At 44.0% G+C, this 11,570-nt stretch overlaps 2 protein-coding genes across 2 annotated transcripts; both read right to left on the reverse strand.

The window, feature by feature from the left end:
- Window positions 1–149: 149 nt before the first annotated feature.
- Window positions 150–4,109, reverse strand: LOC110489285 (elongation factor 1-alpha). Its single transcript, XM_021561980.2, has 8 exons — window positions 3,965–4,109; window positions 3,254–3,403; window positions 2,476–2,655; window positions 2,069–2,365; window positions 1,756–1,906; window positions 1,399–1,655; window positions 941–1,175; window positions 150–631 (listed from the first exon to the last, which is right to left on the reverse strand). The coding sequence occupies exons 2-8, from the start codon at window positions 3,395–3,397 to the stop codon at window positions 507–509; spliced, it is 1,389 nt and encodes a 462-aa protein (XP_021417655.1). The 5' UTR covers window positions 3,398–3,403; window positions 3,965–4,109; the 3' UTR covers window positions 150–506.
- Window positions 4,110–4,312: 203 nt separating this feature from the next.
- Window positions 4,313–7,854, reverse strand: LOC100136004 (elongation factor EF1 alpha). Its single transcript, NM_001124339.1, is given in 8 exon segments — window positions 4,313–4,718; window positions 4,819–5,053; window positions 5,152–5,408; window positions 5,501–5,651; window positions 5,756–6,052; window positions 6,164–6,343; window positions 6,884–7,044; window positions 7,817–7,854. Coding segments are annotated over 7 exon segments (1,386 nt in total). The 5' UTR covers window positions 7,028–7,044; window positions 7,817–7,854; the 3' UTR covers window positions 4,313–4,596.
- Window positions 7,855–11,570: the final 3,716 nt, after the last annotated feature.

An 11,570-nucleotide genomic window follows, 5' to 3' on the forward strand; every position in this document is an offset into this window, starting at 1 on the left:
AAGTAACTCAAATGAGAAAAACCGAGGCAGTGAATCATATCTATTGAATATTCCCCAAAGAAATTGATAGGTATTATTTTCTGTTTGTAGTCAATATTGTAAACCAATGGAACGTTTTCAGCAAATCAATCCAAAATCTGACAACTAGCTCAATGTTTCACAGCAACAGAAATCAGACTTTATTTTCATATTCTAACACAACATATAATTTCATGATAGATACCAGTATGTATCCAACAGTAACTGATTCAGCGTTTGGCTTATGAGAAACAAGAAACAGCAGCGTTTTGGCAGTTAATGTTCATGTTTTTTTATTTTTGGTTTTATCATAATTTCCCCGAAAAGCATTATTCTTCGAACATTTGCTTTCCTTTCCTGCGAAAACTTTTACGATGGGTTTTTATTAGCATTAGCCAGTCCTTGAGTAGAGAGCTCAGGTTCTGAGACACTGCAGGATGGGATGCCGGTGACACGCCTTGTTGTTGCTGGATGTCTGGAGCAGGAATTCATTTGGCTTTGGTGGCCTTAATGGCAGACTTGGTCACCTTGCCAGTGCTGGCAGCCTTCTTGTCAACGGCCTTGATGACACCAACGGCAACGGTCTGTCTCATGTCGCGCACGGCAAAACGACCTGCAACAGTTAAGAGAAATGGTTACTGGACGGGTCTGAACGATTTTTTGTGTGGTTTTGCTAAATGGAGTGTCAGCATATTCCAGAAGTCATTGAGGTTCCTACTTCACTGTTTTTGTAAGTGACATTGCAAGGTTGAGACCAGTAAGATCTCTTCACCATCTTACAAGCAATGCAACAGTAAATGTGTGGAGAATTCTTTCAACACCAAAAGGCTGCATTACCCAGAAGTGTCCTATACAGTTATGGGAACCCCCACGTAACACGTAACCCATAATCGTCATCATTAGGCGTTCGTGTGTGACTCACCAAGGGGAGGGTAGGCGGCAAAGCTCTCCACACACATGGGCTTTCCTGGCACCATGACAATGATGGCGGCGTCTCCAGATTTCAGGGCTTTGGGGTTGTCCTCAAGCTTCTTGCCGGAACGACGGTCGATCTTCTCCTTGAGCTCGCTGAACTTGCAGGCGATGTGAGCGGTGTGGCAATCCAGCACGGGGGCATAGCCCTGGGAGATGGTGCCGGGGTGGTTCAGGATGATGACCTGAAGATTGGGGTAAAGTTTGGGTAAGGATGGGCTGGACTCTAGACCTACAGTGAAAGGGGGTTGGTACGTGGCAAAACTGAATTTAAAAAGTGCACTTTAAAAAAAATGTGTTTATGAAAGTGCTAATTTATGGCCAGAAACGAGACATGTAGTAAAGTAGACTTAAAATATTAGTATTATCTTTCCAAAAACGACATTGAAAATTAGTTCCATCTCTCACCTGAGCGGTGAAGTTGCCGGCCTCCATTGGGGGGTCATTCTTGCTGTCTCCAGCCACGTTGCCACGACGGATATCCTTGACGGACACGTTCTTGACGTTGAATCCAACATTGTCACCGGGTAGAGCCGCTTCCAGGGTCTCGTGGTGCATCTCCACAGACTTCACCTCAGTGGTGACATTAGCGGGGGCGAAGGTGACGATCATACCGGCCTTCAGGGTGCCAGTCTCCACACGGCCCACGGGTACTGTTCCAATACCTGATGGGAAACAAGTATTTAACCACAAGACACATACCCATTCATGTCTAAAGAAAATAACCAGTACATTCAAACATATTGATCTATGACTGGTTCTTACCCCCGATTTTGTAGACGTCCTGCAGGGGCAGACGGAGGGGCTTGTCAGTGGGGCGGGAGGGGGCCAGGATAGAGTCCAGAGCCTCCAGAAGGGTCACACCGCTAGCGCCACCCTCCTTACGTTCGACCTTCCATCCCTTGAACCAGCCCATCTGCAATGGCAAACAGAAGAAACAAGATCAAAATTACACAGACTTACTTACCTGTCAAGAGTTAATCCTATTATAAAGTTCCAGCCCTAATAATTTACGCATATAACCACCTAGACCTACACTGCTGTGGTTTAGTGTATCGTGTGTGGATGGGCTACTCACGTTGGGGCTAGCCTCCAGCATGTTGTCCCCATGCCATCCAGAGATGGGCACAAAGGCGACAGTGGCAGGGTTGTAGCCAATCTTCTTGATGTAGGTGCTGACCTCCTTCTGGATCTCCTCAAACCGCTTCTGGCTGTAGGGGGGCTCAGTAGAGTCCATCTTGTTGACGCCAACAATGAGCTGCTTCACTCCCAGAGTGTAGGCGAGGAGAGCGTGCTCACGGGTCTGGCCGTTCTTGGAGATTCCAGCCTCAAACTCACCCACACCACCAGCAACAATCAACACAGCGCAATCAGCCTGAGAAGATGAAGTCATAGATATTGACACGCCAAACCTTGTGGTAAAATGCCACTACTGATAGATTCTTTCAGTTAGGAAACAGATTGGACATTAAAGCTCGTCTTTACCTGAGAGGTACCAGTGATCATGTTCTTGATAAAGTCTCTGTGTCCAGGGGCATCAATGATTGTGACGTAGTACTTGGCGGTCTCGAACTTCCACAGGGAAATGTCGATGGTGATACCACGCTCCCTCTCAGCCTTCAGCTTGTCCAGCACCCAGGCATACTTGAAAGAGCCCTTGCCCATCTACACACACAAAGAAAAGTTTGCTTTTATTGCACTGAAGATGTCTACACAGTTCAAATCGATCCAATTACACCTACTACAAAGGTCTGATCATTTTGTACTAATTTGTCAGTTAATGAAATGCAAACACAAATTAAGAATTTAATCTATTTACAACAGTATTACTCGTGAATTGCAAATTGACGATCCATCCCAACAAAATTACTCCAAAAATGTCTGCTTACTCAGATAAACTTCTGCTAGCTGAGCAATAAATCTGCCCCATTAAAAATAATCCATATTTAAGTCAAACTGGTCACTCAATCCCATTTGCCAACATTCATTTGTTTGAGTGTTCCCCAATACTCGTCATAATGCACTGACAAAATAGATTAGATTTAAATAACATTTTAATCAGTTTAACGTCAATATATGCGATTTGCAAGTAGCGCACAATGGCCACAACTGACAATACATTTAGTACAGTAGATGGCGCTCGTGTCAAAGCGATCAGTTGAAGGATTTTCTCTTCTAACCACACCCGTTACAGAACGTCGCAATTCATAGCAACATTAGCCAACTCAGAATTCCTAGAAAATGCCTGGGCTCCCAAACATACCTCAGCGGCTTCCTTCTCGAACTTTTCAATGGTTCTCTTGTCAATGCCTCCGCATTTGTAGATCAGATGACCTGTGGTGGTTGACTTTCCGGAGTCGACATGGCCAATGACCACAATGTTGATGTGGATCTTTTCCTTTCCCATGATTTACTGATGAAAAGGAGACCGACATAACTACCGATGTACAATTTTATTTACACAAAATACACATATGGCCGACATGGCTGCAGGAGTAGAAATTAGTGTAATCAAGTGATGAATTCGACAGATTGCCGATAGGCGCCCCTGACTCATGCACCATGTGCTATCCACAAATCATTCCCCTCCCACCGCCCTCCATGTTCAGTCATAAGACTAGCAAGCCGGCCATGTTGAGGCAAATCAACGACACCCGCTTTATGGCCGTGAAGGCAGTCGTGCACAGCCGACTTCTCAATTCTATCTAGGCTATATTACAGCAATTGTTAAACTTCGTTACCCATGAACGAAATTAAATTACTCATTGAACTTGAAGTGTCTGCAATGAGACAGACCCCAAATTTAAAAAAGCAGTCATTTTGTACAAATCAGACCGGTCCCAAAATCATGCGCCCCAAAAGAGGCTGCGCTGCCAATTTCATAACCATGCTGCAATTTAAGTGTAGCAGTATTGAGGTAATTAGTGTAGCTACATAACAATTACATCCTGAAATGAGCATTTTCTTCACTAACCTGAAACAATACAGACAACGGGTATTCCTGCTTTAGACCGGAGAAAAAGGACAGAATATGAGCCCACATCTCTTTTTATACCGGTGTAGTGGGAGGCGGGCGCTACAGCCCTGGTGTCACGAGAAATAAAGTGCCATTGGTTATGCCAGTGTAACCCCACCTAGGTGATTGGCTGGCAAAAACCATCACTGGGCACAGCCTTGCAGCAGTCAGGGATAGCTTGTGTCAAAACAGCTGCAAAGACTAAGTTAGATACAGTGCTGCACTTGTTCTACCCTATGGCACAGCTCCCACTCAACTACATCAAGAACAAGGATTAAGGAAAACGACAGAGCAAGCTTTTTGGTCAAGACATTTAAAAGACCTTTATTAGTTACCAGCAGCTTTCTTCCAATTTAATTGTGGCATCAAACAGGTGTAGTTCTCAACCATTAACTCAAATATAACTGAAAGAGGCACTGTCAGTCATGTGACAAAGTGTATCTGCGTTGGGTTCTTTTCCTGCGAAAACTTTTACGATGGGTTTTAATCAGCATTAACCAGTCCTTAAGTATAGAGCTCAGGTTTCGAGACTCCGCAGGATGCAGGGCTGCAGACCCCACCACCCGAGGGACATCCTGTGGGAGGAGAATTCACTTTTTACCAGCCTTAACGGCAGATTTGGTGACCTTGCCGCTGGAGGCAGCCTTCTTGTCGACGGCCTTGATGACACCAACAGCAACAGTCTGCCTCATGTCACGCACAGCGAAACGACCTGAGGGAAAGAGAAAATTAGGAACGAGGCCTATTCCAAGCATAGAAGACCTTTTAAAAAGGAACAATGTCTTTGGTAGGAGGGCTTGTGGATTACTTACCAAGAGGAGGGTATTCCTGGAAGCTCTCCACACACATGGGCTTGCCGGGGATCATGTCAACGATGGCAGCGTCTCCAGACTTCAGGAACTTGGGGGCATCCTCAAGTTTCTTGCCGGAACGACGGTCGATCTTCTCCTTGAGCTCGCTGAACTTGCAGGCGATGTGAGCAGTGTGGCAATCCAGTACAGGGGCATAGCCCTGGGAGATCTGGCCAGGGTGGTTCAGGATGATGACCTGTAAAAACAAGACATGGTCGATTAGAGCATGAAAACAATTAAATTGTCAAGGGAAGGACAGCTCACCCACCCAACAATTTTAAACAGCATGCCTACCTGAGCGGTGAAGGTGCCGGCCTCCATTGGGGGGTCGTTTTTGCTGTCTCCAGCCACGTTGCCACGACGGATATCCTTGACGGACACGTTCTTGACGTTGAAGCCAACATTGTCACCAGGCATGGCCGATTCCAGGGTCTCGTGGTGCATCTCCACAGACTTCACCTCAGTGGTGACATTAGCGGGGGCGAAGGTGACGATCATACCGGCCTTCAGGGTGCCAGTCTCCACACGGCCCACGGGTACTGTTCCAATACCTGATGGGAAACCAGGGGAGAATAGATTAACGATCAAGAGCAGAAGCAAATACAGCCTATATACAATCATGAAGTCTAGGACTGGTTCTTACCGCCGATTTTGTAGACATCCTGGAGGGGCAGACGAAGGGGCTTGTCTGTGGGGCGGGAGGGGGGCAGGATTGAGTCCAGGGCCTCCAGCAGAGTCACACCGTTGGCGTTACCATCCTTACGTTCGACCTTCCATCCCTTGAACCAGCCCATCTAGAATAGGAGAATTTCTGTTTATGTACAAAGCATGACATAATACGCAAGTGACGGGGTGAGACTTTCAATGTAGTAGAATGCACTGAGGATAGGCTACTCACATTGGCACTGGCTTCCAGCATGTTGTCCCCATGCCAACCAGAGATGGGCACAAAAGCGACAGTGGCAGGGTTGTAGCCAATCTTCTTGATGTAGGTGGTGACCTCCTTCTGGATCTCCTCAAACCGCTTCTGGCTGTAGGGGGGCTCAGTAGAGTCCATCTTGTTGACGCCAACAATGAGCTGTTTCACTCCCAGAGTGTAGGCGAGGAGAGCGTGCTCACGGGTCTGGCCGTTCTTGGAGATACCAGCCTCAAACTCACCCACACCACCAGCAACAACCAGCACAGCGCAATCAGCCTGGGGGGGGGGGGGACAAGTCATGTCAGCCCAACACACTTGTTCATCTATCACCTTAGTTGGTCAGGTTTACAGTATATTCTGATTGCACTGCCCCCGCCCCCCAATTACCTGAGAGGTACCAGTGATCATGTTCTTGATGAAATCTCTGTGTCCAGGGGCATCAATGATTGTGACGTAGTACCTGCCGGTCTCAAACTTCCACAGAGAAATGTCAATGGTGATACCACGCTCCCTCTCAGCCTTCAGCTTGTCCAGCACCCAGGCATACTTGAAAGAGCCCTTGCCCATCTAAAATTAGAGGAAAGGCACATTATGTTCAATAATTCATTTTACCGGTAAGTAATACTACACAGCAAAAATGTATAGTGAGCAAGTAGCTCATTTAGGGTTAGGCCTAGATTGGATTTGGGAAACAGGCCCACATAATTTGCATAACTTAACAGATCCTGATGTATGCAATATCTGAAATGTAGAGAATGCTTTATACCAATGTTGCCTAGATGGGATAGCTTTTGTCTGCAGCAGGTTAGACGTATGTCAAGGTTAGGGAAAGGGTTAAGTTAAAAAAATATATATATGTATTTTTTATGTAAATATGTAAACTGTATCCTAGCCACGACCGCTATAAAGTCCTCAGCCGCCATTACACAAAGTGCATCGTCATTATCCGACACTAGGCCTGCGCAAGCACCGTCCCACATGCGCGCACTCGTTACCCACACCCTGCCGGCTTCACTAGTTTAAAAAAAAACATGCCGTGGTCGCCATCTTTGATCCAAAGTAATGTAACCAGAACAGAAAGCTCCAACAACCAGAAAAACCGCTTACCTCAGCTGCTTCCTTCTCGAACTTTTCAATGGTTCTCTTGTCAATGCCTCCGCACTTGTAGATCAGATGGCCTGTGGTGGTTGACTTGCCGGAGTCGACATGGCCAATGACCACGATGTTAATGTGGATCTTTTCCTTTCCCATGGTTGCTTAATTAGTTTCTGAAATAAAATGAGCAGAGATCCCACTTAATAACAATGAACATTAACGTTAGTGTAACAATTTGCTTGGGGAACAAGGCTGCAGCATTAAAAACAACGGGTCACTCAGACTATGCATTCGAACGTTTGTCGATGGACCATCAAATCACTGTCCACATCCCATTAAAATTATATCGAAAGAAAAAAATAATAATAATAGTATGCTGTCAGCTGACTTCGTCGTTAAACTCTTCCGGAAAAGGGTGAGTGAGTTACGATCACGTACTGTTAGGCCTCAGTCGGCCATGGGCCAAAAGCGACACGTGTTGCTTCCAGGCCACGTCGTATAGAGTTACAGAAAGAACTCCAAATATCCAGAAGGAATTTATCCCTACTAGACAAGTCGCCTGGGTTTACGTGCAGTTGTTCAGATCATGGAAGACATTCCATTTAGCTACCTACTCATGCTCACAGGCCACTGCTGTAGTATCCTTTGTTTCCCCCCCAGTTCCCCCTCCCCCAATTGAAAACGTTTTTTTCCCCCCGGCAAAATATATCTTGAAGTTCAATTAAACCAAATCACCACTTTATAAGGTAACTTAAAGAGTAACGTTAAAGCATCCCCCTACCACATCAAAGTCACTTTAAATTGAAACATAGTACTTAATGGTGTGGACAATCTGAAATAGCTTACGATTTCGCAATGTGTCTAACAAGTTATAAAAACCAACGTGCTAACATGTTAGGCCTGTTTTTGAAACCACTAGAGGTTAAATAAGATAAACGCGCTTACCGGTGTTACTGTGCGCTCACTCGACCACTGCTGATGCCCCTACCCAGGTAACAAAAAGAGAAAGAATGCTGGTTGAGTTTGAGTTTTTATACACTGGGAGGTGGCTAGACTGGGTTGCGTCCCCGCTTCCCTTCCCCCTCCCTACTCGAACCCTCAAATCACACACAATTCAGCGAAAAACTATGCCCGTCTGTCGTGGTACGTCATGATGTTTGAAACATTTTCCAATTTTGAACGAAATCCTTTCTGATTCAATCAAATGGTCTAAAAACAATATAGCTAGGTAATTTATACATTTACTAAATAACCACATGTGGTCAAGTACACTCTTTATTGGCACGAGAAAAAAATGACCAGAGACTCATTGAATAACTCAACTGACAAGAGTTTAATTAAAATCTGAAAGTAGATTACCCCACTGTATATTGAGTTGGATTAGATATCTCAACAAACCAATCCCCATTGTCTCATAACCCTGAGTGAGATTATTTAAACCTGCTTTCTGGAAATGAAATGACATTATTTCATCAATTTGGTTTCAACATGAGTACATAGCATTGACAATTGTCATGTCATATTTTGTTATTTAGTCAGTTTACTCTAGACCTACTATAATTAGATTATACAGTTTTCTCAGTTGACTATAAACTGTCTTGGATTATTACTTTAGGAGCAGGCTACACTAGACACAAAGGCAATTCCTAGTATTGATTCTAGGAGACCCAATCAGTAGAACAAGAGTATTCAAATTCAGAGATTTGCACTCAAACAGTGCACTGAGAAGGGAGACCCAGACTCATTGTTTCAATGACCTGGAAGGCACCTTCAGCACATCTCACACACATTCAGGTTCAAAAGAGGTTCCGACCAGGCTAAGGTGAGTGAATACAGTGATCAATAAGTGTGAGGGAGTCCTGATAGATTCTCCATTCACATTGTAATGCTGAGTGCTTTCTCATAATAATCATATCAATCAAATTCTCCAATAAATATAGTAAATTGCATGCTAAAACTCTCCTTGCTGTAGGCCTATGTGTTGCCCACCCAGTCCAAAAACAATGTTAAATTCAATAACACTGCATCAAAGTTGGGTGATGTAACTGTGATTGCAGTTCTACATTCTACATTTCCTTTTCCCCATACCCTAGTCAGTGACTGTGCTTTATGACAAATAGTGATAAAAATTACTCTGCATGGTTTTTTTTTACAACATTTCAGTCACTCTGTTTCAAAAGAACAGTCAACAACAATGTAAACATTGATGTATCTCATCTCCAGCATCACAAAGATGTGATGATGTGCATATTGCTATTCCCCAATATATGATCAACATATTCTAATCTATAGAGCCTATTCCAAAGGATGCTGTGGAAGTCCATTCTGTGTTTTGGGTGCTGTGGAGAGGTCAGACTCAGGGCCTTTCAGTCTCCTTGCTGTCCCCATCACTGTTGAATTCCCGATATAGGACAGCTGGCATCCCTTGGCACGGCGACGGCTCTCCCCGACTATCTCTTCCTCCCTCAGTTCAGGTAACAGCCACTGAGAAAGCAGCTGCTGCTTTCAATCAGCTCACAGTGCAGTGAGTGGTGGTGGGGGGGGGGGGGGGGGAAGAGAGAGAGAGGGGGAGAAAGTGAGTGCGAGAGTGAAGGGTACTCGCAAACCGTGCCACAGAGAGTGGGTGAATAATGACAATACATTTTATTTAAAGCGCTTTTCACGACACCCAAAGTCACTTTACACAAGACAATCAGCAAGATAAAAAGCTATAAAATCACACATTAAAATAAGCAAGTATGTGAAAGTCCACTAAACATAAGGATAGACTAACCATGGAGGACACTAACATGATGGCAGACTAACCAAGGAAGTGAATTAGACAGAGGAGAAAAGCTAAGACAACAGAGAATCCGGGTAAGCCTGTGTGAAGAGGTGTGTCTTATGTGAGGACTTGAACATGTGTATGGATTGTGAGGTTCTGACATGGAGAGGGAGGGAGTTCCAGAGTTGGGGAGGAGGCCGGTGTCAGAGTAAGGCAGCAAATAGGTGGGAGTGTTGGGGTGCAGGAGATCAGTATGAATGCTGCTGCAACTGCACTGTGTCCGAGGAAGAGGGGGAGATATAGAATGGGAAGCCAGGAGAGGTTAAAAAAAACAGAGGGGGAAGCAAAGGAGAATAGAAGCGGAGAGGCATTGGCCAAGAACAGGTTTTCAGGAGGCCAGAAAAAAAAAACATTTTACCCCAGTTTAAAAATTACTATCCCAGAGAAGAAATTAGATATCAACATTGATCTTAAGGTTTATCCAGGTCAAACTAATAGGCTTACAATTCAGCGTGTCAGACGCCTTCCTCAGAGCTTCAGAGACTTCTGGAGGGTCTGTTAAAAAGTGTTGGCATGATACATCGTAAAAATAGGACAAATGGTTTATTCTATAAAAGTTTTCCCATTACATTATATTGGCCCACATATTCGGCTGGGTTTTATGTGGAAAAATTGTTAAAGCACTTATCATAAATACACGAAACACAGGAAATGTGCCCTGGTTGTCTCTAATCCCCAAAGATTATACAGTACTGAATCTTCCTTTTAGAATGAGGAAGGAGCTAGTATAGTAAAAAGGCCAACAAGTAAAGGGTGGGTGCAGCACTAACACCAGAAGATCAGGCAAATGTAACTGAACTACATAACTCTTAACAAAAGGGCTATTTGTTGAAGCTACAGCCTTGGGTTGTCTTGCTGACGTCCAATACCACCCAAACTTGTATAATTAAACCATTGCTAAACCACACCCAACAATGTTATGAAAAGATATTCTCTCGGGTTCCTAGATACAGTCCTGTTTTGAATAAGGAAGCAGTGACCAAAAAAAGCATGCAGCTTTAACATGTGACATAACAGTTATGATAAAAATATGACAAATAACATATTCATATGTTGTATTATGAATATTTAGTTAAGTTTAAGAGCAGGTGTGACTGATAATCAGGGACTAGGAGAAAATGATGCTGTAATAGAAGTCCTCCAGTGATTTTTGAACTTTTCCTGTTGGAAATCAATTTCCCAAGTATAAATATATTGAAATACACACACTAAAGGGTAAAAAAATACATATTTTTAGCAAAAGAGTGTTTTTTTAGATACAACTACAAACTTCAAGGAGTAGGGCATTCAAGGAGTTGGTTTGATGGGAAGTCGTGTTGTCATTGGCCTTCCCCCTTGCTTGAGGAACAATAGGGGAGCAATAGAGAACAAAAGAGGTGCTATGTCATGATTTACCTGGATCAGCTGTTGCGATTTGCCTTTGTTAAATGAGGTGAAACGAAGACTGGAGTGCCACTTTAACGACTGGGTTTACGCCAAATAGATTACTTTTAGCCACTGTCATTTTGTCTTAGGGCCTCACTAAACTGACACTAAAATGAAAAGTTTTGCCTTATTTGTCTAATACATCATGTTGTATTTGTACATCATGTACATCACATTGACAAGGCAGATAACTGTTTAATTGGGGCAGAACCCTACTTTAACTGTTCCCTACAGCAAAAAAAAACAGAAATTGCCTGTAAGTCCAGTTACCAGTACAGCAGGCTCAGAGAGAGAGAGGGAAATTAGTTTTACTGAGGGCTGAGCATTCCAAGTGGCCAGCAGAAGTGCTAGAGAGGTGGAGCGCAGAAATTGGCAAAGACCCAAGTTGAGTTCAAGCACTTAAAGTGACACCCATATAATGAACACGTACACAAACACAGTTACCCACAC

The sequence above is a fragment of the Oncorhynchus mykiss genome, chromosome 32 (assembly GCF_013265735.2).
Source record: "Oncorhynchus mykiss isolate Arlee chromosome 32, USDA_OmykA_1.1, whole genome shotgun sequence".
NCBI lineage: Eukaryota > Metazoa > Chordata > Actinopteri > Salmoniformes > Salmonidae > Oncorhynchus > Oncorhynchus mykiss.